This window comes from Thalassophryne amazonica, unplaced genomic scaffold (genome assembly GCF_902500255.1).
Source record: "Thalassophryne amazonica unplaced genomic scaffold, fThaAma1.1, whole genome shotgun sequence".
Taxonomy (NCBI): domain Eukaryota; kingdom Metazoa; phylum Chordata; class Actinopteri; order Batrachoidiformes; family Batrachoididae; genus Thalassophryne; species Thalassophryne amazonica.
Genome location: NW_022986261.1, coordinates 304613 through 331610, shown reverse-complemented (window position 1 = coordinate 331610; position 26998 = coordinate 304613). Strand labels below are relative to the sequence as shown.

General features: G+C 46.2%; 1 protein-coding gene across 1 annotated transcript in view; it reads left to right on the top strand.

The window, feature by feature from the left end:
- The window catches only part of zgc:86896 (uncharacterized protein LOC415190 homolog), an 82652-nt gene extending 56692 nt beyond the window's left edge, over positions 1-25960 (top strand). The window contains exons 8-9 of the mRNA XM_034165421.1: positions 8883-8973; positions 25801-25960. Of these exons, the coding sequence (XP_034021312.1) occupies positions 8883-8973; positions 25801-25806 (97 nt within the window). The 3' untranslated portion in view covers positions 25807-25960. The remainder of the gene's footprint in view (positions 1-8882; positions 8974-25800) is intronic.
- Positions 25961-26998: the final 1038 nt, after the last annotated feature.

Below are 26998 nucleotides of genomic sequence, written 5' to 3'. Positions count from 1 at the left end.
TGACCGCTTGACTGGGACTGGGACTGGGACTGGGACCGGGACTGCTTCACTGGGACTGGGACCGCCTGACTGTGACCAGGACTGCCTGATTGGGACCGGAACTGCCTGACTGGGACCAGTGTAATAGTTTATCTTCCCCCCTGGATAACTTCCTCTGGTGGTGAGTTGTCCCAGGATATCTTATCCCTCTAAATCAGGTCCCGGTATTTGTAGAGTATATTTAGAAGGGGGATTTAAAGATACTTCAGAATAGGAAATATTACTATTGTAGATAGTTATAGATATGATATAGATATAAATAAGATTTCCACTGTTACATTGGGACCGCCTGACTGGGACTGGGACCACCTGACTGGGACCAGGACCTCTGAATGGTGCCATGTGCCTGGTTTGGTAAGGGACATCCTTTGATGCCATTTTGCAGATTGTGTCACAATCGTCTAACAGAGGAACAACAGCCAGTTTTACAAGAGTATGTTCCCAGGTAACAATTGAATGTTTTGATAACGTCATGAGAACATTAGGTGATAATGTTACAGTCACACTATTGTGTGGCGTTTGTCCTTGATTATTAGAATGTTTTGGAAAATGAAAGATGTTGGATATCAGACATGTGCAGGCGCACAATCTTTTTTTTCACGTCATTACAGCCACAGTGGGGGAATGTCCCAGGCGCTGTCACAGTCCCATTGTGCCTCCATGTATCAAAGGATTTGCACAATACATGAAGATAGACATTTTAGTCACTCAAAACAAGACATTTTAGTCTTCTCAAATGCCTCAGGCTTACTCCATCTACTGGACAAAAAGGCTCACAGCACATGGGACAGTCAGGTGGTGTCCCAGGCCTGGCTCTGCGTGGCTTCCAGGATGAGACAAATGCAGGAGTTCTCAGAGCGGTTTGGCCGTAAGCAGGAACTGTAGGAGCTTGTAGCGCTTTTACAGCTGCTGCAACCATGCAGCCAGAAATTTAAAAAAATATTTTTCCTCTATTTATATTTCCATAGGGGCTTAGCCGTTAGCATGGATGCCTCACAGCAAAAAGGTTTGGGATCACTGGGAGGAATTGCTCCATGTAGGAGGTTGACCACGGAGTCCTACAGCCTGTGTGGTGGAAAGCAAGTTCATTACCTTGCTCTTACTAAAGACCTCCACAGGTCTAAGTACTGTTTACTCTTTAAATTGCACTTTACACAAATAGCCTTGCGTCTGGTAGAGCAGTTTCAACATGGAACCTGCTGACTCAATATGTGGATCATAAACCTACAACCAAGTAGTACCCAACACCATAGGACTTACAGGAGAATGTATGACATGAAACTGTAACTGGCTTTATCTGTTATGGTCGTGATCCAAAAACCGGATCGGACTCCAAAGCAGGAGGCTGAACAGATTAATGAAACCAGATTTATTGTACAGAAATGACTACAAGGGAAAATGCCGCATAATTTTGAATGCTGATGAAATGGTCTGGAGATGGGAGACCCAGCCCTCGCTGCGGTGGAAACAGGAAGCCACAGCCCAGCGAGACCAGGTGTACAGGTGTGAGATCCAAACCAGGAGTGGAGATGAGGTGGAGATCCAGACCAGGAGTGGAGATGAGGTGTAAGATCCAGACCAGGAGTGGAGATAGAGTGTGAGATCCAGCCCAGGAGTGGAGATAGAGTGTGAGATCCAGCCCAGGAGTGGAAATGAGGTGGAGATCCAGACCAGGAACGGAGATGAGGTGTGAGTTCAAGACCAGGAATGGAGATGAGGTGGAGATCCAGACCAGGAATGGAGATGTGGTGTGAGATCCAGACCAGGAATGGAGATGAGGTGGAGATCCAGACCAGGAATGGAGATGAGGTGGAGATCCAGACCAGGAGTGGAGATGTGGTGCAAGATCCAGACCAGGAGTGGAAATGAGGTGGAGATCCAGACCAGGAGTGGGAATGAGGTGGAGATCCAGACCAGGACTGAAGATGTGGTGTACGATCCAGACCAGGAGTGGAGATAGAGTGTAAGATCCAGACTAAGAGTGGAGATGAGGTGTAAGATCCAGACCAGGAGTAGAGATGGTGTGTAAGATCCAGACCAGGAGTGGAGATGAGCTGTAAGATCCAGACCAGGAGTGCAGATGAGCTGTAAGATCCAGACCAGGAGTAGAGATGAGGTGTAAGATCCAGACCAGGAGTAGAGACGAGGTGTAAGATCCAGACTAAGAGTGGAGATGAGGTGTAAGATCCAGACCAGGAGTAGAGACGAGGTGTAAGATCCAGACCAGGAGTGGAGATGAGGTGTAATATCCAGACCAGGAGTAGAGATGAGTTGTAAGATCCAGACCAGGAGTGGAGATGAGCTGTAAGATCCAGACCAGGAGTAGAGATGAGGTGTAAGATCCAGACTAAGAGTGGCGATGAGGTGTAAGATCAAGACCAGGAGTGCAGATGAACTGTAAGATCCAGACCAGGAGTGGAGATGAGGTGTAAGATCCAGACCAGGAGTGCAGATGAACTGTAAGATCCAGACCAGGAGTGGAGATGAGGTGTGAGCCCCAGTCCAGGAGTGGAGATGAGTTGTAAGATCCAGACCAGGAGTGCAGATGAGGTGTAAGATCCAGACCAGGAGTGGAGATGAGCTGTAAGATCCAGACCAGGAGTGCAGATGAACTGTAAGATCCAGACCAGGAGTGGAGATGAGGTGTGAGCCCCAGTCCAGGAGTGGAGATGAGCTGTAAGATCCAGACCATGAGAGCAGATGAACTGTAAGATCCAGACCAGGAGTGGAGATGAGCTGTAAGATCCAGACCAGGAGTGGAGATGAGGTGTAAGATCCAGACCAGGAGTGGAGATGAGCTGTAAGATCCAGACCAGGAGTGGAGATGAGCTGTAAGATCCAGACCAGGAGTGGAGATGATCTGTAAGATCCAGACCAGGAGTGGAGATGAGCTGTAAGATCCAGACCAGGAGTGCAGATGAGGTGTAAGATCCAGACCAGGAGTGGAGATGAGCTGTAAGATCCAGACCAGGAGTGCAGATGAACTGTAAGATCCAGACCAGGAGTGGAGATGAGGTGTGAGCCCCAGTCCAGGAGTGGAGATGAGCTGTAAGATCCAGACCAGGAGTGCAGATGAACTGTAAGATCCAGACCAGGAGTGGAGATGAGGTGTGAGCCCCAGTCCAGGAGTGGAGATGAGCTGTAAGATCCAGACCAGGAGTGCAGATGAACTGTAAGATCCAGACCAGGAGTGGAGATGAGGTGTGAGCCCCAGTCCAGGAGTGGAGATGAGGTGTAAGATCCAGACCAGGAGTGAAGATGAGGTGTAAGATCCACATACCCACATACTGTGAGGGCTTTCCGGACAAGACAACGTGGGTACCCACGATGGTCCCTGGACAAAGTGCAGAAGTCCCAGAGAACAAAGAGACCAGATAGACAGGAGACGGAGACAAGAAGAAGAGGAGTGTCTCTCCCTTATTTAGCAGGAGTAGGGGAAAAACTACAGAGGATCTTCAGACAGCACAAAATCTCAGTTTACTTTAAACCGGTTAACACCTTGAGACAGAAATTAGTTCTAAGGACAGGATCCCTAGTTACAAACAGAGCAATGTAGTGTATTCTATCAGATGTCAGGAAAACTGTAACAAACACTACATAGGTGAGACTAAGCAACCTTTACACAAAAGACTATACCAGCACCGCAGAGAGGGCACCAGTGGACCTCAGTCTGCAGTTCATGTCCACCTTAAAGACACTAACCACACATTTGAGGACAAGGAAGTTAAAATATTAGCCAGAGAGAAGAAATGGTTTGAGAGAGGGGTCAAGGAGGCATTCTTTGTGAAACGTTTGTGAACCTTTGTGAAACTCCAGCTTTTGTGACTTCTTGATTATTCTTCTCTACAAGAGTCAAGACAGAAGTCAGACCACCAGAGCAAGAATATTAGCTGAGGAAGCTTCTGCGATTTGAAGTGAAATGTCCTCGCGTCAAGCAACCCAGTCCAGTCGAAGATTCAAGCTTCTCTACTATGGAAACCACCTGGACAACTGAGAGTCTACACAGAAACTAGGAGTGGAGATGAGCTGTAAGATCCAGACCAGGAGTGGAGATGAGATGTAAGATCCAGACCAGGAGTAGAGACGAGGTGTAAGATCCAGACTAAGAGTGGAGATGAGGTGTAAGATCCAGACCAGGAGTGGAGATGAGGTGTAATATCCAGACCAGGAGTAGAGATGAGGTGTAAGATCCAGACTAAGAGTGGAGATGAGGTGTAAGATCAAGACCAGGAGTGCAGATGAACTGTAAGATCCAGACCAGGAGTGGAGATGAGGTGTAAGATCCAGACCAGGAGTGGAGATGAGCTGTAAGATCCAGACCAGGAGTGCAGATGAACTGTAAGATCCAGACCAGGAGTGGAGATGAGGTGTAAGATCCAGACCAGGAGTGGAGATGAGGTGTAAGATCCAGACCAGGAGTAGAGACGAGGTGTAAGATCCAGACTAAGAGTGGAGATGAGGTGTAAGATCCAGACCAGGAGTGGAGATGAGGTGTAATATCCAGACCAGGAGTAGAGATGAGGTGTAAGATCCAGACCAGGAGTGGAGATGAGCTGTAAGATCCAGACCAGGAGTAGAGATGAGGTGTAAGATCCAGACTAAGAGTGGAGATGAGGTGTAAGATCAAGACCAGGAGTGCAGATGAACTGTAAGATCCAGACCAGGAGTGGAGATGAGGTGTAAGATCCAGACCAGGAGTGGAGATGAGCTGTAAGATCCAGACCAGGAGTGCAGATGAACTGTAAGATCCAGACCAGGAGTGGAGATGAGCTGTAAGATCCAGACCAGGAGTGGAGATGAGCTGTAAGATCCAGACCAGGAGTGCAGATGAACTGTAAGATCCAGACCAGGAGTACAGATGAACTGTAAGATCCAGACCAGGAGTGGAGATGAGGTGTGAGCCCCAGTCCAGGAGTGGAGATGAGCTGTAAGATCCAGACCAGGAGTGGAGATGAGCTGTAAGATCCAGACCAGGAGTAGAGATGAGGTGTAAAATCCAGACTAAGAGTGGAGATGAGGTGTAAGATCAAGACCAGGAGTGCAGATGAACTGTAAGATCCAGACCAGGAGTGGAGATGAGGTGTAAGATCCAGACCAGGAGTGGAGATGAGCTGTAAGATCCAGACCAGGAGTGCAGATGAACTGTAAGATCCAGACCAGGAGTGGAGATGAGCTGTAAGATCCAGACCAGGAGTGGAGATGAGCTGTAAGATCCAGACCAGGAGTGCAGATGAACTGTAAGATCCAGACCAGGAGTGCAGATGAACTGTAAGATCCAGACCAGGAGTGGAGATGAGGTGTGAGCCCCAGTCCAGGAGTGGAGATGAGCTGTAAGAGCCAGACCAGGAGTGCAGATGAACTGTAAGATCCAGACCAGGAGTGGAGATGAGCTGTAAGATCCAGACCAGGAGTGCAGATGAGGTGTAAGATCCAGACCAGGAGTGGAGATGAGCTGTAAGATCCAGACCAGGAGTGCAGATGAACTGTAAGATCCAGACCAGGAGTGGAGATGAGGTGTGAGCCCCAGTCCAGGAGTGGAGATGAGCTGTAAGATCCAGACCAGGAGTGCAGATGAACTGTAAGATCCAGACCAGGAGTGGAGATGAGCTGTAAGATCCAGACCAGGAGTGCAGATGAGGTGTAAGATCCAGACCAGGAGTGCAGATGAACTGTAAGATCCAGACCAGGAGTGGAGATGAGCTGTAAGATCCAGACCAGGAGCGCAGATGAACTGTAAGATCCAGACCAGGAGTGGAGATGAGGTGTGAGCCCCAGTCCAGGAGTGGAGATGAGGTGTAAGATCCAGACCAGGAGTGCAGATGAACTGTAAGATCCAGACCAGGAGTGAAGATGAGGTGTAAGATCCACATACCCACATACTGTGAGGGCTTTCCGGACAAGACAATGTGGGTACCCACAATGGTCCCTGGACAAAGTGCAGAAGTCCCAGAGAACAAAGAGACCAGATAGACAGGAGACGGAGACAAGAAGAAGAGGAGTGTCTCTCCCTTATTTAGCAGGAGTAGGGGAAAAACTACAGAGGATCTTCAGACAGCACAAAATCTCAGTTTACTTTAAACCGGTTAACACCTTGAGACAGAAATTAGTTCTAAGGACAGGATCCCTAGTTACAAACAGAGCAATGTAGTGTATTCTATCAGATGTCAGGAAAACTGTAACAAACACTACATAGGTGAGACTAAGCAACCTTTACACAAAAGGCTATACCAGCACCGCAGAGAGGGCACCAGTGGATCTCAGTCTGCAGTTCATTTCCACCTTAAAGACACTAACCACACGTTTGCGGACAAGGAAGTTAAAATCTTAGCCAGAGAGAAGAAATGGTTTGAGAGAGGGGTCAAGGAAGCATTCTATGTGAAACGTTTGTGAACCTTTGTGAAACTCCAGCTTTTGTGACTTCTTGATTATTCTTCTCTACAAGAGTCAAGACAGAAGTCAGACCACCAGAGCAAGAATATTAGCTGAGGAAGCTTCTGCGATTTGAAGCGAAATGTCCTCGCGTCAAGCAACCCAGTCCAGTCGAAGATTCAAGCTTCTCTACTATGGAAACCACCTGGACAACTGAGAGTCTACACAGAAACTAGGAGTGGAGATGAGCTGTAAGATCCAGACCAGGAGTGGAGATGAGATGTAAGATCCAGACCAGGAGTAGAGACGAGGTGTAAGATCCAGACTAAGAGTGGAGATGAGGTGTAAGATCCAGACCAGGAGTGGAGATGAGGTGTAAGATCCAGACCAGGAGTGGAGATAGACTGTGAGATCCAGACTAGGAGTGGAGATGAGGTGATGATGAGTCTGGGACCAGGTGGCTCGATGTGGAACTGATGGAAAGAACAGTCACTGAGTGGCGAATGATTCTCAGTTCACTCAGTAATGACACAAAATAGCAGAAAGTAGCAGGGCATCAAAACACAGCCAAAATGCAAGCTTCAAACAGTGAGTCAAAAAACACTGCGACGGAACGCAGACAGAAAGGCTGTATGCAAAGACCAGGTTACCAGGCTGTGAACACTGAGTTTCTGGTGCCAATGAGGTGTTGAACCAGGGTTTAAATACAGGAGGGGTGATTACTGACAGGTGTATTCATCATCTCCACAAGGCACGGCACCTGGAAGATAGAGAAGGGAGAGAGAGAGATCAGACGAGCAGAAACCCAGGCAGCACACGACACTGTCATTTGAATGAGAATGTTCCAGTGTGTGATAGCTACCAGCAGCCGATTATCCAAAGCATTCCCCCGAGAGGCTCTCCCAGGGCCTCGGAGGGATCAGAAGCTGCTCGGTGAAGTCTTGATTGATAAAATTTTTATCTTCTCCAGAATCAATGACAGCACTCATATGAAGTTGTCCTGAAGGTGTGTGGAGAGATGATGGCACTAACGGCTGACAAATGGAGGACTTAGTCTGCATTTGGCTAATCCAGCATCCCCTGTCATTGATGAGCCTGCTCTTTTGACTGGGTATGTGGTGATGAAATAGCCTGAGAATGTGCAGTAAATCCAGAGGCTCTTGCTGATCAATTGCTGACACCCCCTTGGGGGAGAATTCAATCTGTACAAGCCCTTGAGGGAGTGGAGAAGCCACTATAGGTGGTACCAGAGGAGCCACAGGGATAGACGTGAGAGGATCTGTAGGTGTAGGACATTGCCACTGCCCTGGAGTTGTGCACAGACATTGAAGCTTTGGTCAGTTTTGGTAGCAAGAGCCTTCCAAGGTCAAATGAGGTGAGATGTCCATAATTAGATCCGAGAGGAACCTTGACAAATGTGTCACAAACTGCTGATTGCTGCAAAGGTTCAGACCTTGATGCCAGAATACAGCATCTGTCCCGAATCCTGGTGCCATGATTTGGTGCCTGTCAACCTGGTGCTCCACACTTGAACACCTCGTACATGGCCTCAGAAAAAGACCTCTGACCTCATTCTGCCACAGTCCACTATCTGTATCCTCTGATCATGTGCGTTATAATGAACTCAACCTGAGAAGCGTCTGTGCCTGATGGAGCTACAGGCGATACTTTGGTTCAATATCGGTTTACAATTTGGACCAGCTATCAGGATTCCTAGGCAGTTGCTCATGAAGCCTAGGTGGGATCATCAACATTAAACACACTCACTCAGAGCTGATTTTCAAGAAATATATATTCTAGGTCATCAACAGGAACAGTATGACACAGTGTTATTCACTGAACAAGGAAAAATAAAATAAAATACGCGCAAAAGTAAAATAAAACGAAAAATGTGTCCTTTATTATTGTGGCTTTCTTTCTCTTCTGGTCTTTTTTTTAATTCAGCTCAGTTTATCTGTTCGTTGGGGCCTTTAGGGTTGTGTTGTGTTCTGTCCTACCACACCACAAGTAGGGAGGTGAGCACAGTTTTCCTTCTTCTCCTCAGCTCTGGCTCGCCATCCGGAACCTCGGAACCGGATCTCCCGATTGGTACCCGGTGAACCGCCTGGTGGCTAACCGCTGGAGTCAACTCCTGATGCACTGACATCCGCTGTCGACATCAATCGTTAAAATCTCTCAAAAAAACGGACCTGTGAAGCAGGTTCCATTCACTTGGCTCAGTAAAATTAAACTACTCAAGGCCACAAATTCATAGTTAAAATAGTTAATAACAACATGACCTATATAAATCCAAAAGTTATGAAAATAAATAAATGGAAAATAAAATATCATTTCCTTTTTCTTCGTTCACAGGTTTCACTTCACTAGTTTACAACTTCTCACAGATAACTTGAATCAGAGCCTTCATCATCAACTACTTCAAAAAGGTCTCCTTGTGTTCCAGGTTTGTGAGAAGGTCTCATTGTGTCTTACAGACAGCTGTGTGTGGTGTCTGGGGAGAAAACCAAAGTGGAGACATACAGCAGTGTGGGTCTGGACGGCGCTATGGTTCTCTGGAGCATTAAGGTACCCATGTTACTCTCAGTGTTTCCTTTTTTCTGAGAAATGTCTTCGCCCAACACATGAACCAGAAACCTTCTGATGGCATGTTTAGCACTGGCTCATTCACTTTGCATTTCTTTGTGACTGCAGTGTTAGCTCAAAACCGAGAGCTTGTTGGACATAAAGGCCTTGAAAAACAAAGACGCTGACAAACACGCTCATTTTAAATGTCACTCTAAAATCACAGGTCTAAAGTCACGTCTGGGAGCATGTGCTGGTTCTGCAACTTCATTAACAGCACCATGGTCCCTAAGTGGAAATGATGAGGCAAATAAAAACAAAATGTTTACTTAAAATTTAAATAAATAAACACAGAGGAGCAGCTTGGACAGCCATCGCTCATGGACCACAGCTTATCCACGGACACTGCAGACAGTCCACTGATCGGACAGGTCAAGTCAGAAAATGATTCATGATTTTTAATTACAGCTAGGTCATGAAGAAATGAAATAAATCTTTACCAAGTAAAATATGAACTACTATATGGATTTGAATGACGTGCGATTACACCAATCATGCTTGAACCCTCGTGCGCATGCGTGAGTTTTTTCATGCGTGTCAGTGACGTCATTTCCCTGTGGGCAGGCCTTGAGTGAGATGTGGTCCCGCCCTCTCGGCTGAATTCCTTTGTTTCACACGCTGCTCGAGACGGTGCGCGTTGCTTTATCAACATTTTTTCTGGATCTGTGAGGAATATCCAAGTGGACACTATTCGAGAAATTAAGCTGGTTTTCGGTGAAAAGTTTAATGGCTGATGAGAGATTATGGGGTGTTTCTGTCGGTGTAAGGACTTCCCACGGAGCGGGACGTCGTGCAGCGCTTCCAGGCGCCGTCGTCGGCCTGTTTCGAGCTGAAAACATCCTAATTTAAGGCTTAATTCACTCAGGACGTCGTGAGAGAACAGAGAAGATTCAGAAGAGGCCGGCATGAGGACTTTATGTGGACATTCCATTGTTTAAGGACATTTTTTAATGAAAGACGTGCGCACAAATTCGCGAGTCGTTTCCGTGACGACTCGGTGAATCTGTGTGCACCGCGACAGGAAAAACACCTCCGTGTTGAAAACCATTTGTAAAATTCAGGCGGCTTTTGATGGCTTTCAACAAGTGAGTAACTGAGAAATTGTTTAACAGCTTGGGCATGTTCCAACTTGCCCGTTAAGGTTTCCAACGGAGGTGTTTTTCCTGTCGCGACCCCCCGCGGTCGGGTCCGGCCCGACATGTGACTCTGCCCGCACGTTCTTTCATTACAAAATGTCCGTTAACAATGGAATGTCCGAATAAACTCCTCATGCCGACTTCTTCTGAAAGTTCTCTGTTCTCTGACGACTTACTGGGTCAACAGAGCCGGAAATGTGGAAGTTTTTAACTTGAAACGGCGAGACGCTGCTGCCTCGAAGCGCAGATCGCCGTCAGGCGCCGTGGGCCGTCCTTACGGCGACACTACCAGACCAAAATCTCTCATCAGCCATTAAAATTTTCACCGAAAACCAGCTGAATTTATTGAATGGTGTCCACTCAGTTGTGCCTTACAGTTTTGAAAAAATTTTGATCAAACAAAGCAGCAGTCTCTGAGCCATTCCTAAACAATGAAAAAATCGACAAGCGGGTGGACGACTCCTCACTCAAAGACTGCCCACAGGCGAATGACGTAACCGACAGGCGTGAAAAAACTCTCGCATGCCCACGAGGGTTCAAGCATGTCTGATGTAATCACACGTGATTCAAATCCATATGGTTTGAAAAAAATAATAAGGTCGGATACTTTTCTAATAGACCTCGTAAAACTTCATTTTTCCTCATACATTAATTAGCAGACTCTCGTTAGACTGCACAGTTGCAGGGTCCATTTCAGCCACATTGGCTTGACTGTCACTGACAAAGTGACTGTGGTGCTGTGCCACTGTGGCATTACTGCTGTGCTGCTATGATGCTGTGGTGCTTCCTTTTCTCTCAAAAATTCTTGAAAGGGTAGTTGTAAAACAGCTAACTGATCATCTGCAGAGGAATGGTCTATTTGAAGAGTTTCAGTCAGGTTTTAGAATTCATCATAGTGCAGAAACAGCATTAGTGAAGGTTACAAATGATCTTCTTATGGCCTCAGACAGTGGACTCATCTCTGTGCTTGTTCTGTTAGACCTCAGTGCTGCTTTTGATACTGTTGACCATAAAATTGTATTACAGAGATTAGAGCATGCCATAGGTATTAAAGGCACTGCACTGCGGTGGTTTGAATCATATTTATCTAATAGATTACAATTTGTTCATGTAAATGGGGAATCGTCTTCACAGACTAAGGTTAATTATGGAGTTCCACAAGGTTCTGTGCTAGGACCAATTTTATTCACTTTATACATGCTTCCCTTAGGCAGTATTATTAGACAGCATTGCTTAAATTTTCATTGTTACGCAGATGATACCCAGCTTTATCTATCCATGAAGCCAGAGGATACACACCAATTAGCTAAACTGCAGGATTGTCTTACAGACATAAAGACATGGATGACCTCTAATTTCCTGCTTTTAAACTCAGATAAAACTGAAGTTATTGTACTTGGTCCCACAAATCTTACAAACATGGTGTCTAACCAGATCCTTACTCTGGATGGCATTACCCTGACCTCTAGTAATACTGTGTGAAATCTTGGAGTCATTTTTGATCAGGATATGTCATTCAAAGTGCATATTAAACAAATATGTAGGACTGCTTTTTTGCATTTACGCAATATCTCTAAAATTAGAAAGGTCTTGTCTCAGAGTGATGCTGAAAAACTAATTCATGCATTTATTTCCTCTAGGCTGGACTATTGTAATTCATTATTATCAGGTTGTCCTAAAAGTTCCCTGAAAAGCCTTCAGTTAATTCAAAATGCTGCAGCTAGAGTACTGACGGGGACTAGAAGGAGAGAGCATATCTCACCCATATTGGCCTCTCTTCATTGGCTTCCTGTTAATTCTAGAATAGAATTTAAAATTCTTCTTCTTACTTATAAGGTTTTGAATAATCAGCTCCCTTCTTATCTTAGGGACCTCATAGTACCATATCACCCCAATAGAGTGCTTCGCTCTCAGACTGCAGGCTTACTTGTAGTTCCTAGGGTTTGTAAGAGTAGAATGGGAGGAGGAGCCTTCAGCTTTCAGGCTCCTCTCCTGTGGAACCAGCTCCCAATTCAGATCAGAGAGACAGACACCCTCTCTACTTTTAAGATTAGGCTTAAAACTTTCCTTTTTGCTAAAGCTTATAATTAGGGCTGGATCAGGTAACCCTGAACCATCCCTTAGTTATGCTGCTATAGACTTAGACTGCTGGGGGGTTCCCATGATGCACTGAGTGTTTCTTTCTCTTTTTGCTCTGTATGTACCACTCTGCATTTAATCATTAGTTATTGATCTCTGCTCCCCTCCACAGCATGTCTTTTTCCTGGTTCTCTCCCTCAGCCCCAACCAGTCCCAGCAGAAGACTGCCCCTCCCTGAGCCTGGTTCTGCTGGAGGTTTCTTCCTGTTAAAAGGGAGTTTTTCCTTCCCACTGTCGCCAAGTGCTTGCTCACAGGGGGTCGTTTTGACCGTTGGGGTTTTACATAATTATTGTATGGCCTTGCCTTACAATATAAAGCGCCTTGGGGCAACTGTTTGTTGTGATTTGGCGCTATATAAATAAAATTTAATTGAAATTGAATTGAATTGTGTTGCTATGATGCTGTGGTGTTGTGCTGCTATGATGCTGTGGTGTTGTGTTGCTATGATGATGTGGTGTTGTGTTGCTATGATGATGTGGTGTTGTGTTGCTATGATGCTGTGGTGTTGTGTTGCTATGATGATGTGGTGTTGTGCTGCTATGATGCTGTGGTGTTGTGTTGCTATGATGATGTGGTGTTGTGTTGCTATGATGATGTGGTGTTGTGTTGCTATGATGCTGTGGTGTTGTGTTGCTATGATGATGTGGTGATGTGCTGCTATGATGCTGTGGTGATGTGCTGCTATGATGCTGTGGTGATGTGCTGCTATGATGCTGTGGTGATGTGCTGCTATGATGCTGTGGTGTTGTGTTGCTATGATGCTGTGGTGTTGTGTTGCTATGATGATGTGGTGATGTGCTGCTATGATGCTGTGGTGCTATGGTTTTGTGTTGCTATGATTCTGTGGTGTTGTGTTGCTATGATTCTGTGGTGTTGTGTTGCTATGATGCTGTGGTGTTGTGTTGCTATGATTCTGTGGTGATGTGCTGCTATGATGCTGTGGTGTTGTGTTGCTATGATTCTGTGGTGTTGTGTTGCTATGATGCTGTGGTGTTGTGTTGCTATGATGCTGTGGTGTTGTGTTTCTATGATGCTGTGGTGATGTGCTGCTATGATGCTGTGGTGATGTGCTGCTATGATTCTGTGGTGTTGTGTTGCTATGATTCTGTGGTGTTGTGTTGCTATGATGCTGTGGTGTTGTGTTGCTATGATTCTGTGGTGATGTGTTGCTATGATGCTGTGGTGCTGTGTTGCTATGATGCTGTGGTGTTGTGCTGCTATGATGCTGTGGTGTTGTGTTGCTATGATGATGTGGTGTTGTGTTGCTATGATGATGTGGTGTTGTGTTGCTATGATGCTGTGGTGTTGTGTTGCTATGATGATGTGGTGTTGTGCTGCTATGATGCTGTGGTGTTGTGTTGCTATGATGATGTGGTGTTGTGTTGCTATGATGATGTGGTGTTGTGTTGCTATGATGCTGTGGTGTTGTGTTGCTATGATGCTGTGGTGATGTGCTGCTATGATGCTGTGGTGATGTGCTGCTATGATGCTGTGGTGATGTGCTGCTATGATGCTGTGGTGTTGTGTTGCTATGATGCTGTGGTGTTGTGTTGCTATGATGATGTGGTGATGTGCTGCTATGATGCTGTGGTGCTATGGTTTTGTGTTGCTATGATTCTGTGGTGTTGTGTTGCTATGATTCTGTGGTGTTGTGTTGCTATGATGCTGTGGTGCTATGGTTTTGTGTTGCTATGATTCTGTGGTGTTGTGTTGCTATGATGCTGTGGTGTTATGGTTTTGTGTTGCTATGATGCTGTGGTGTTGTGTTGCTATGAGGCTGTGGTGCTATGGTTTTGTGTTGCTATGATTCTGTGGTGTTGTGCTGCTATGATGCTGTGGTGTTGTGTTGCTATGATTCTGTGGTGATGTGCTGCTATGATGCTGTGGTGTTGTGCTCCTATGATGCTGTGGTGTTGTGTTGCTATGATTCTGTAGTGATGTGTTGCTATGATGCTGTGGTGATGTGTTGCTATGATGCTGTGGTGATGTGTTGCTATGATTCTGTGGTGATGTGCTGCTATGATTCTGTGGTGATGTGCTGCTATGATTCTGTGGTGATGTGCTGCTATGATTCTGTGGTGATGTGTTGCTATGATGCTGTGGTGATGTGTTGCTATGATGCTGTGGTGATGTGCTGCTATGATTCTGTGGTGATGTGTTGCTATGATGCTGTGGTGATGTGTTGCTATGATGCTGTGGTGATGTGCTGCTATGATTCTGTGGTGATGTGTTGCTATGATTCTGTGGTGTTGTGTTGCTATGATGCTGTGGTGATGTGCTGCTATGATGCTGTGGTGATGTGCTGCTATGATTCTGTGGTGATGTGCTGCTATGATTCTGTGGTGATGTGTTGCTATGATGCTGTGGTGATGTGTTGCTATGATGCTGTGGTGATGTGCTGCTATGATTCTGTGGTGATGTGTTGCTATGATGCTGTGGTGATGTGTTGCTATGATGCTGTGGTGATGTGCTGCTATGATTCTGTGGTGTTGTGTTGCTATGATGCTGTGGTGATGTGTTGCTATGATTCTGTGGTGATGTGTTGCTATGATGCTGTGGTGTTGTGTTGCTATGATGCTGTGGTGATGTGCTGCTATGATGCTGTGGTGATGTGCTGCTATGATTCTGTGGTGATGTGTTGCTATGATGCTGTGGTGTTGTGTTGCTATGATCCTGTGGTGTTGTGTTGCTATGATGCTGTGGTGATGTGCTGCTATGATTCTGTGGTGTTGTGTTGCTATGATTCTGTGGTGATGTGCTGCTATGATGCTGTGGTGTTGTGTTGCTATGATTCTGTGGTGATGTGCTGCTATGATGCTGTGGTGTTGTGTTGCTATGATTCTGTGGTGATGTGTTGCTATGATTCTGTGGTGTTGTGTTGCTATGATGCTGTGGTGATGTGCTGCTATGATGCTGTGGTGATGTGCTGCTATGATGCTGTGGTGATGTGTTGCTATGATTCTGTGCTGATGTGCTGCTATGATGCTGTGGTGTTGTGTTGCTATGATGTTGTGGTGATGTGCTGCTATGATGCTGTGGTGATGTGTTGCTATGATTCTGTGGTGATGTGCTGCTATGATTCTGTTGTGATGTGCTGCTATGATGCTGTGGTGTTGTGCTGCTATGATGCTGTGGTGTTGTGTTGCTATGATGCTGTGGTGATGTGTTGCTATGATGCTGTGGTGATGTGCTGCTATGATGCTGTGGTGATGTGTTGCTATGATTCTGTGGTGATGTGCTGCTATGATGCTGTGGTGATGTGCTGCTATGATGCTGTGGTGTTGTGCTGCTATGATGCTGTGGTGTTGTGTTGCTATGATGCTGTGGTGATGTGTTGCTATGATGCTGTGGTGATGTGTTGCTATGATTCTGTGGTGATGTGTTGCTATGATTCTGTGGTGATGTGCTGCTATGATGCTGTGGTGATGTGCTGCTATGATTCTGTGGTGATGTGCTGCTATGATGCTGTGGTGATGTGTTGCTATGATTCTGTGGTGATGTGTTGCTATGATTCTGTGGTGATGTGTTGCTATGATGCTGTGGTGTTGTGTTGCTATGATGCTGTGGTGATGTGCTGCTATGATTCTGTGGTGATGTGTTGCTATGATGCTGTGGTGTTGTGTTGCTATGATGCTGTGGTGATGTGTTGCTATGATGCTGTGGTGTTGTGTTGCTATGATGCTGTGGTGATGTGTTGCTATGATGCTGTGGTGTTGTGTTGCTATGATGCTGTGGTGATGTGCTGCTATGATGCTGTGGTGATGTGCTGCTATGATTCTGTGGTGATGTGTTGCTATGATGCTGTGGTGATGTGCTGCTATGATGCTGTGGTGATGTGCTGCTATGATGCTGTGGTGATGTGTTGCTATGATTCTGTGGTGTTGTGTTGCTATGATTCTGTGGTGTTGTGTTGCTATGATTCTGTGGTGATGTGCTGCTATGATGCTGTGGTGTTGTGCTGCTATGATGCTGTGGTGATGTGTTGCTATGATTCTGTGGTGTTGTGTTGCTATGATTCTGTGGTGTTGTGTTGCTATGATTCTGTGGTGATGTGTTGCTATGATTCTGTGGTGTTGTGTTGCTATGATGCTGTGGTGATGTGCTGCTATGATGCTGTGGTGATGTGTTGCTATGATTCTGTGCTGATGTGCTGCTATGATGCTGTGGTGTTGTGTTGCTATGATGTTGTGGTGATGTGCTGCTATGATGCTGTGGTGATGTGTTGCTATGATTCTGTGGTGATGTGCTGCTATGATGCTGTGGTGATGTGCTGCTATGATGCTGTGGTGTTGTGCTGCTATGATGCTGTGGTGATGTGTTGCTATGATTCTGTGGTGATGTGCTGCTATGATGCTGTGGTGATGTGCTGCTATGATGCTGTGGTGTTGTGCTGCTATGATGCTGTGGTGATGTGTTGCTATGATTCTGTGGTGATGTGCTGCTATGATGCTGTGGTGTTGTGCTGCTATGATGCTGTGGTGATGTGTTGCTATGATTCTGTGGTGATGTGTTGCTATGATGCTGTGGTGTTGTGCTGCTTTGATTCTGTGGTGATGTGTTGCTATGATGCTCTGGTGTTGTGCTGCTATGATGCTGTGGTGATGTGTTGCCATGATTCTGTGGTGATGTGCTGCTATGATGCTGTGGTGATGTGCTGCTATGATGCTGTGGTGTTGTGCTGCTATGATGCTGTGGTGATGTGTTGCTATGATTCTGTAGTGATGTGCTGCTATGATGCTGTGGTGATGTGCTGCTATGATGCTGTGGTGTTGTGCTGCTATAATTCTGTGGTGATGTGCTGCTATGATTCTGTGGTGATGTGTTGCTATGATTCTGTGGTGATGTGTTGCTATGATTCTGTGGTGATGTGCTGCTATGATGCTGTGGTGATGTGCTGCTATGATTCTGTGGTGATATGCTGCTATGATTCTGTGGTGTTGTGCTGCTATGATTCTGTGCTGATATGCTGCTATGATTCTGTGGTGTTGTGCTTGTTATGTGTCGGACGCAGCTCGGAGAACCGACCAGCGTTTGAAGGACCCAGTATGAAATAAGCAGAGCACGGTACAAAGGCTAACTGAATTTAATACATAACAGTGATGTGATACAAAACAACAAAAGAGTGTGCGGTCTGGCGTGGTGGTGATACGGTGCGCTCCCAGCAGCGCTAACGGTCCGGAGCCAGAAGCCGTTCGGACCCAAGGACCCCGCCGACACCCCCCAGGTGGCCGCAACAAACCGAGTCTGTGAAAGAAGGAACCATTATGTGAGTCCACACTCTACACACAGAGAGACCACTCAAAGGTGTACATAAACAGCAAACACTTCCTGGCTTAATTACTAATCAGCTTCCCAACCTGCAGGCATGGAACATCCAGTTCACAAAACTCCACTGCAGTGGAAGCCGATACATGACTAACGTACAGCTCAATATAATAAGGTGTGAGGGACACCACATTTACTGACTGTATAAACGTTAGTCACAAAATCTAACGTACCTCAGGAAGTGTGCTGACGGGCGTGAGACCTCACCCCCTCCTCTTTCACAGACCGTGCATCAAACCCTGGACGTTCTCTGCATCCACTGATGATGAGATGGCTCCCGAGACGACGATCTCACCCGTCTGGTCACAAGGTCGACTCTCTGGCAAATACACACTGTATACTCCAGTCTTAAATGCCACCATGTTCCAATCCATATAGATGCACCACAGCTGTGAGTCCTGACGAGCCGCAGGTGATCAGGGTGAGGTCCTGATAACCTCAGCAACACAGCCACTCAGTCCCAAATGCAAGCCACCTGGAAGGAAAAAACAAAAGACAGAAACAAAAAGGCAGCCAGGCCCCCCAGCCATACAACAGTACCCCACCCTCACGGGAAGCCTCCCGGCGACCACACAAACCTGGCCCAGGAGAAACACCCCCCTCCAGGGACCATGGCTGGAAACCGCATCTGCATTCGTCTTCCAACAGAATGGTTGATGTCCTCTCCTCTGGCTGCATCCTTGCCTTTGTTTCAGTCAGTCACTTAGCACAGGTGTGGCCAGGAGTTCTTAAACCTGTGCGGTCAGCCTTTATCCAACCATGTTCGGTCTTTAGTCATAAAACAAAAAAGACAAACACAAACAACCAAAACACCCCCCCCTCCCCAGGGGACCGTCCCATCAAACCCCGGGAAGAGGAGAAAAGAAAAACCCCAAACTTAAGCTTACAAATAAAAGTGCTAAAACACCCCCCCCCCCCAAACGACATGTAGGGACCAACACCCCCCAGAGGACTTCCCGCCAGCTCCAGGAGTAATAACCACAGCCGAGGTCCCTCTGGGACCCACGGGGACTCCCAGCGCCTCCCAGAGGACCACTCGTCAACCCCAGGAGACGCCTCCCCTCATGACCAACGGACCCAGCCCCGGCCGTCTATGGCTAGATGGACCCACAGCCCTTTCCCCCCCAGAGGACACCACAGTCAAACCCTGAGGGCGGAAACTGGGGGGAAAAACAAGAAGAGAGGAAAAAAAAAACATACAAACAAAACAACCCCAAACCCACCCCCTTGGCGCAGTGGAAACTGGAAGCACGTCCAGTGTCACCAACCGTGACTATACCCCAGAAGCCAACCGGGAGGAGTGGAACAGCGGTTATGGCAAACGGCACAAAACGGCACCACTCCTCCGACTTCTACACCAGCCACTAGCTGCGGGTATATCCCACTGCCCCAAACCTCAGCCACGCCGATGGCAGACGGCCAAAGGCGTGCTGAAGCCGGAGGTGGAACAGGGAATCAAAACCCCCCCCCCCCAGGTGCAGAGGTTACCCGGGAAACGCCCAGTATAACCAAACTGCACCACTCCAGCAACGCCGACACTACGGCTCACCCGGCTGGAGCCAGAGGAGAAGAGAGGGAAGAAAAAGAAAATACCCCAAACCCCCCCCCCTCCCGGGTGCAGAGGCTACCTGGGAAATGCCCAGCACAACCAAACTGCACCCCTCCAGCAATGCCGACACTACGGCTCACCCGGCTGGAGTCAGAGGAGAAGAGAGGGCATAACAAAAACAAACAAAAAAAAAGAAGAAAAAAAAAACCCAAGTACCACCCCATCACCCCCCAGGGGACCGTCCCATCAAACCCTGGGGAAGTGAAACAAAAAGAAATAAAAAGAAAGACTAACAGACCAACATACAGTTGTTTGGGTCCTTTTTTTTTTTTGACAGGCTGCAGGGTCACAACCCCAGACACAAACAGTGGAAAAAAAAAAGAATAAATCCCACACAAAAACCAACTCAAAAAACACCCACACAAAATGAACTAACACAAAACAAATCAGTGACGTATACCGTTAAGCTCAAACAAATCGAACACACCTGTTCTAACTTAAGAGCTTAACGGTAATGTGACTAAGTCACCAAAAGAGGGAGCCAAAGTGCTAAAAATGAAAAAACCCCCTTTGGTGACAGAAAACAAACGAGCTGCATCTCCGTGCGCAGCTGTGTGCAACACACAACCAAAATGTGCTCAACTAAATAACGCCGGAGCTGATACAACAGACGCAGTAGTTATCTTTATCCGGGGAAACGGGGCTACAACTGTAACACAGGAAGCTCAGCGACCCGTGCCACAGAGCTCCGCCGTGCGCGTGCACCCATTACAGACACACTCTTGCAGCTCCCGTTTAAACCTCTTATCCGGTCGGAGCGTGACGCGAAGCCGTCGCCAGTCACACTGGTGCTGTGATGCTGTGGTGCTGTGATGCTGTGATGCTTTGATGCTATGATGCTGTGGTGCTGTGATGCTGTGGCGATGTGCTGCTATGATGCTGCGTTGCTATGATGCTGTGGTGCTGTGATGCTATGATGCTGTGGTGCTGTGATGCTGTGATGCTGTGGAGATGTGGTGCTATGATGCTGTGGTGCTGTGATGCTGTGATGCTGTGGCGATGTGCTGCTATGATGCTGTGGTGCTATGATGCTGTGGTGCTGTGATGCTATGATGCTGTGGTGATGTGAGTGCCACCAGTAGAGGCACTTGCTTGCTCTGGTGGTTGGCTCTCACTGCGGTATTGTATCACTTCCTGTTCCGGAGCACAGCGGTGTTTTGCTGTATCTGTTAGCTGTTTAATCTGCGCAGTTAGATTGATCTAGTTAACTAGATAACGATTTGTTTCCCAGTGTAATCTTCACGTGCCTTAACTAAAGCACTCCCTCTGCTGAATCACCTCTAAATTATTTACACATTATTCACTTTGTGTGTTTTTAGGAATCCGCTAGCTTAGCGCAGCTACTAGCTCTTAGCCAGTTTAGCATGGCGGCTTCTCCTGTCTCTCCTGCACTTTTCTGCTCTGGGTGTGAAATGTTTAGTTATTCCTCGGCCTCCTTTAGCAGTAACGGTACTTGTAATAAGTGTAGCTTATTCGTAGCTTTGGAGGCCAGGCTGGGTGAATTGGAGACTCGGCTCCGCACTGTGGAAAATTCTACAGCTAGCCAGGCCCCTGTAGTCAGTGCGGACCAAGGTAGCTTAGCCGCCGTTAGTTTCCCTCTGGCAGATCCCGAGCAGCTGGGAAAGCAGGCCGACTGGGTGACTGTGAGGAGGAAGGGTAGTTCTAAACAGAAGCCCCGTGTACACTGCCAACCCGTTCACATTTCTGTTTTTCCCCACTCGACGACACACCCGCCGAGGATCAAACTCTGGTTATTGGCGACTCTGTTTTGAGAAATGTGAAGTTAGCGACACCAGCAACCATAGTCAATTGTCTTCCGGGGGCCAGAGCAGGCGACATTGAAGGAAATTTGAAACTGCTGGCTAAGGCTAAGCGTAAATTTGGTAAGATTGTAATTCACGTCGGCAGTAATGACACCCGGTTACGCCAAAATTAACATTGAATCGGTGTGTAACTTTGCAAAAACAATGTTGGACTCTGTAGTTTTCTCTGGGCCCCTTCTAAGTCCCTGTTAGTAAATGATATAATAATTGATCAACATATTGATTTATTCTGCCTTACAGAAACCTGGTTACAGCAGGATGAATATGTTAGTTTACATGAGTCAACACCCCCGAGTCACACTATCTGCCAGAATGCTCGTAGCACGGGCCGAGGCGGAGGATTAGCAGCAATCTTCCATTCCAGCTTATTAATTAATCAAAAACCCAGACAGAGCTTTAATTCATTTGAAAGCTTGACTCTTAGTCTTGTCCATCCAAATTGAAAGTCCCACAAACCAGTTTTATTTGTTGTTATCTATTGTCCACCTGGTCGTTACTGTGAGTTTCTCTGTGAATTTTCAGACCTTTTGTCTGACTTAGTGCTTAGCTCAGATAAGATAATTATAGTGGGCGATTTTAACATCCACACAGATGCTGAGAATGACAGCCTCAACACTGCATTTAATCTATTATTAGACTCTATTGGCTTTGCTCAAAATGTAAATGAGTCCACCCACCACTTTAATCATATCTTAGATCTTGTTCTGACTTATGGTATGGAAATTGAAGACTTAACAGTATTCCCTGAAAACTCCCTTCTGTCTGATCATTTCTTAATAACATTTACATTTACTCTGATGGACTACCCAGCAGTGGGGAATAAGTTTCATTACACTAGAAGTCTTTCAGAAAGCGCTGTAACTAGGTTTAAGGATATGATTCCTTCTTTATGTTCTCTAATGCCATATACCAACACAGTGCAGAGTAGCTACCTAAACTCTGTAAGTGAGATAGAGTATCTCGTCAATAGTTTTACATCCTCATTGAAGACAACTTTGGATGCTGTAGCTCCTCTGAAAAAGAGAGCTTTAAATCAGAAGTGCCTGACTCCGTGGTATAACTCACAAACTCGCAGCTTAAAGCAGATAACCCGTAAGTTGGAGAGGAAATGGCATCTCACTAATTTAGAAGATCTTCACTTAGCCTGGAAAAAGAGTCTGTTGCTCTATAAAAAAAAAAGCCCTCCGTAAAGCTAGGACATCTTACTACTCATCACTAATTGAAGAAAATAAGAACAACCCCAGGTTTCTTTTCAGCACTGTAGCCAGGCTGACAAAGAGTCAGAGCTCTATTGAGCCGAGTATTCCTTTAACTTTAACTAGTAATGACTACATGACTTTCTTTGCTAATAAAATTTTAACTATTACAGAAAAAATTCCTCATAACCATCCCAAAGACATATCGTTATCTTTGGCTGCTTTCAGTGATGCCGGTATTTGGTTAGACTCTTTCTCTCAGATTGTTCTGTCTGAGTTATTTTCATTAGTTACTTCCTCCAAACCATCAACATGTTTATTAGACCCCATTCCTACCAGGCTGCTCAAGGAAGCCCTACCATTATTTAATGCTTCGATCTTAAATATGATCAATCTATCTTTATTAGTTGGCTATATACCACAGGCTTTTAAGGTGGCAGTAATTGAACCATTACTTAAAAAGCCATCACTTGACCCAGCTATCTTAGCTAATTATAGGCCAATCTCCAACCTTCCTTTTCTCTCAAAAATTCTTGAAAGGGTAGTTGTAAAACAGCTAACTGGTCATCTGCAGAGGAATGGTCTATTTGAAGAGTTTCAGTCAGGTTTTAGAATTCATCATAGTACAGAAACAGCATTGGTGAAGGTTACAAATGATCTTCTTATGGCCTCAGACAGTGAACTCATCTCTGTGCTTGTTCTGTTAGACCTCAGTGCTGCTTTTGATACTGTTGACCATAACATTTTATTACAGAGATACAGAGCTAAACTGCAGGATTGTCTTACAGACATAAAGACATGGATGACCTCTAATTTCCTGCTTATAAACTCAGATAAAACTGAAGTTATTGTACTTGGCCCCACAAATCTTAGAAACATGGTGTCTAACCAGATCCTTACTCTGGATGGCATTACCCTGACCTCTAGTAATACTGTGAGAAATCTTGGAGTCATTTTTGATCAGGATATGTCATTCAAAGCGTATATTAAACAAATATGTAGGACTGCTTTTTTGCATTTACGCAATATCTCTAAAATTAGAAAGGTCTTGTCTCAGAGTGTTACTGAAAAACTAATTCATGCATTTATTTCCTCTAGGCTGGACTATTGTAATTCATTATTATCAGGTTGTCCTAAAAGTTCCCTGAAAAGCCTTCAGTTAATTCAAAATATGCAAAAGTGCTATGATGCTGTGATGCTGTGGTGATGTGCTGCTATGATGCTGTGGTGCTATGATGCTGTGCTGCTATGATGCTGTGGTGCTATGATGCTGTGCTGCTATGATGCTGTGGTGCTATGATGCTGTGATGCTGTGGTGATGTGCTGCTATGATGCTGTGGTGCTGTGCTGCTATGATGCTGTGGTGCTATGATGCTATGATGCTATGATGCTGTGGTGCTATGATGCTATGATGCTGTGGTGCTGTGATGCTATGATGCTGTGGTGATGTGCTGCTATGATGCTGTGGTGCTATGATGCTGTGGTGCTGTGGTGTTATGATGCTGTGGTGATGTGGTGCTATGATGCTGTGGTGCTATGATGCTGTGATGCTGTGGTGATGTGGTGCTATGATGCTGTGGTGATGTGCTGCTATGATGCTGTGGTGCTATGATGCTGTGGTGCTGTGATGCTATGATGCTGTGGTGTTGTGATGCTATGATGTTGTGGTGCTGCGGTGCTGTGATGCTGTGGTGATGTGGTGCTGTGATGCTGTGGTGATGTGCTGCTATGATGCTGTGGTGTTGTGCTGCTATGATGCTGTGGTGCTGTGGTGCTGTGATGCTGTGATGCTGTGATGCTGTGGTGCTGTGGTGCTGTGATGCTGTGATGCTGTGATGCTGTGATGCTGTGGTGTTGTGCTGCTATGATGCTGTGGTGTTGTGCTGCTATGATGCTGTGGTGCTGTGGTGCTGTGATGCTGTGATGCTGTGGTGCTGTGGTGCTGTGATGCTGTGGTGCTATGATGCTGTGGTGCTGTGATGCTATGATGCTGTGGTGTTGTGATGCTATGATGTTGTGGTGCTGCGGTGCTGTGATGCTGTGGTGATGTGGTGCTGTGATGCTGTGGTGATGTGCTGCTATGATGCTGTGGTGTTGTGCTGCTATGATGCTGTGGTGCTGTGGTGCTGTGATGCTGTGATGCTGTGATGCTGTGATGCTGTGGTGCTGTGGTGCTGTGATGCTGTGATGCTGTGATGCTGTGGTGCTGTGGTGCTGTGATGCTGTGATGCTGTGGTGCTGTGATGCTGTGATGCTGTGATGCTGTGGTGCTGTGATGCTGTGATGCTGTGGTGCTGTGATGCTGTGGTGCTGTGATGCTGTGGTGCTGTGGTGCTGTGATGCTGTGGTGCTGTGGTGATGTGCTGCTATGATGCTGTGGTGCTGTGGTGCTATGATGCTGTGGTGATGTGATGCTGTGGTGCTGTGGTGTTATGATGCTGTGGTGATGTGGTGCTATGATGCTGTGGTGCTATGATGCTGTGATGCTGTGGTGATGTGGTGCTATGATGCTGTGGTGATGTGCTGCTATGATGCTGTGGTGCTATGATGCTGTGGTGCTGTGATGCTATGATGCTGTGGTGTTGTGATGCTATGATGTTGTGGTGCTGCGGTGCTGTGATGCTGTGGTGATGCGGTGCTGTGATGCTGTGGTGATGTGCTGCTATGATGCTGTGGTGTTGTGCTGCTATGATGCTGTGGTGCTGTGGTGCTGTGGTGCTGTGATGCTGTGGTGCTGTGATGCTGTGATGCTGTGATGCTGTGGTGCTGTGGTGCTGTGATGCTGTGATGCTGTGATGCTGTGGTGCTGTGGTGCTGTGATGCTGTGATGCTGTGATGCTGTGGTGCTGTGATGCTGTGATGCTGTGATGCTGTGGTGCTGTGATGCTGTGATGCTGTGGTGCTGTGATGCTGTGGTGCTGTGATGCTGTGGTGCTGTGGTGCTGTGATGCTGTGGTGCTGTGGTGATGTGCTGCTATGATGCTGTGGTGCTGTGGTGCTATGATGCTGTGGTGATGTGATGCTGTGGTGATGTGCTGCTATGATGCTGTGGTGATGTGATGCTGTGGTGATGTGCTGCTATGATGCTGTGGTGCTGTGATGCTGTGGTGCTGTGATGCTGTGGTGCTGTGATGCTGTGAGGCTGTGGTGCTGTGATGCTGTGGTGCTGTGGTGCTGTGATGCTGTGGTCTGGGGTGAAAATCAGTCACAGAGTAAATTCCGGACATGTCGGATATACATGTGATATTTGGTGTGACCAAATCACATGGGATAAGAACACATCAGGCTGTCATTCCGCAATTTGTTTTCTTTGTTCTGAGCTCTGAAGAGATTGATTTCAGCACTACAGTCATTTTTTTAATCTCACTTCAAATTATTTGTCAGCTCAACTTCTTCTTCTTTCTTTTTTCTTTTTTTTTTGCTGTATGCACTGCAGAGGTGCACAGCGACACCAGAGCGATGCGCCCTCCTTATGCAGAGCAGGTGATCTGGTTTGCTGTATTGGTTGAACATCTTCTAACACCTTTGTGTTTTCTTTGTAGCACTGAGGGATGTCATTGACCCAGAACACGTCTTCACCAGAACCAAGTACTGATTTGTGAAATGTTACTGTTTTTAAATCACTTTTTGTAACTGTTCAGAGTTTGTGTCCACTCGTGCTTTGTGAGTTTTGTCCATTAAACTGCTTTCACCTTCTGAAAATATTTTGTCTGTTATTTTAATGCTTTCTGAGGTACAATGTAATGAACCTTTGATAAACAAATAAAACCTGAGTTTGGACTCAAACCTATGAAAAGGATGCTGCAGAGAATTTGACTGCTTTTTTGTCAGGCGCCGAGGATGCGTGGCACAGAAAGTGGGCGGACACTTCATGCAGATTCACAGACACGATGTAAGAGTAAAAATGACTTCATCTTAGAAGCAGGCCAAGGTACGGTGCAGAGATAAACAGGCAGCAATGCAAGCGTACAGACAGGGGTTAGGCAATAGGTGATGTCAAAAAGCAAGCAAGTTTCTGTAACTCGGAGAGACACAATACATGGGCTGGGGCAAAAGCAAGATCCGGAACAACAAAGCACGGTCGAAACATGGCAAAGCAAAACAGGACTAAGACAAAAGGCTGGAATGCGGATAAGAAATCTCAACAAACTGGCGGGGAAGTGAGGGACTGTGAGAGGTTAAATCATGGCAGGCTAATCAAGGCGTGAAATGAGGAACAGGTGTGAGGAAGGTTCTGGAAGGGGCGTGATCAACAAACAAGCCAGGTGTAAGTTAGTGAATTGACAAAGCAAAGCAAACTAAAGCAAGAGAATAAAGTAACTGAAAAAAACAATGGTGAAAACCATGACATGCCGAAGACACACAATAATTAACGTCAACAAAACAAAGAAGTAAAGTGACCAGCCAAAAAAGAAGACAACAAGAAAATTGAAGACTATAACCAAAACTAGAGCAAACTGACGATGGTAAAAGTATAAATGTAAATACAATAATAAAATGGCAACACAAACAAATTAAAGAATAAATGATGAACAGAAAACAATACCAGAGACCACAGCAACATGGATAATGCAATGAATGAGTGAAAACAAAATAAATGATAATAATACAATAACATGTTTTTGGAGGGCGGTATGCATTTTCAGAGGCCCGACGTTCACGCCCAGTCGCCCAAAATGACAGCTGTTCGCCCGAGTTAGACGCATGCTGCACGACAAAAGCATGTTATTTGCATTATTG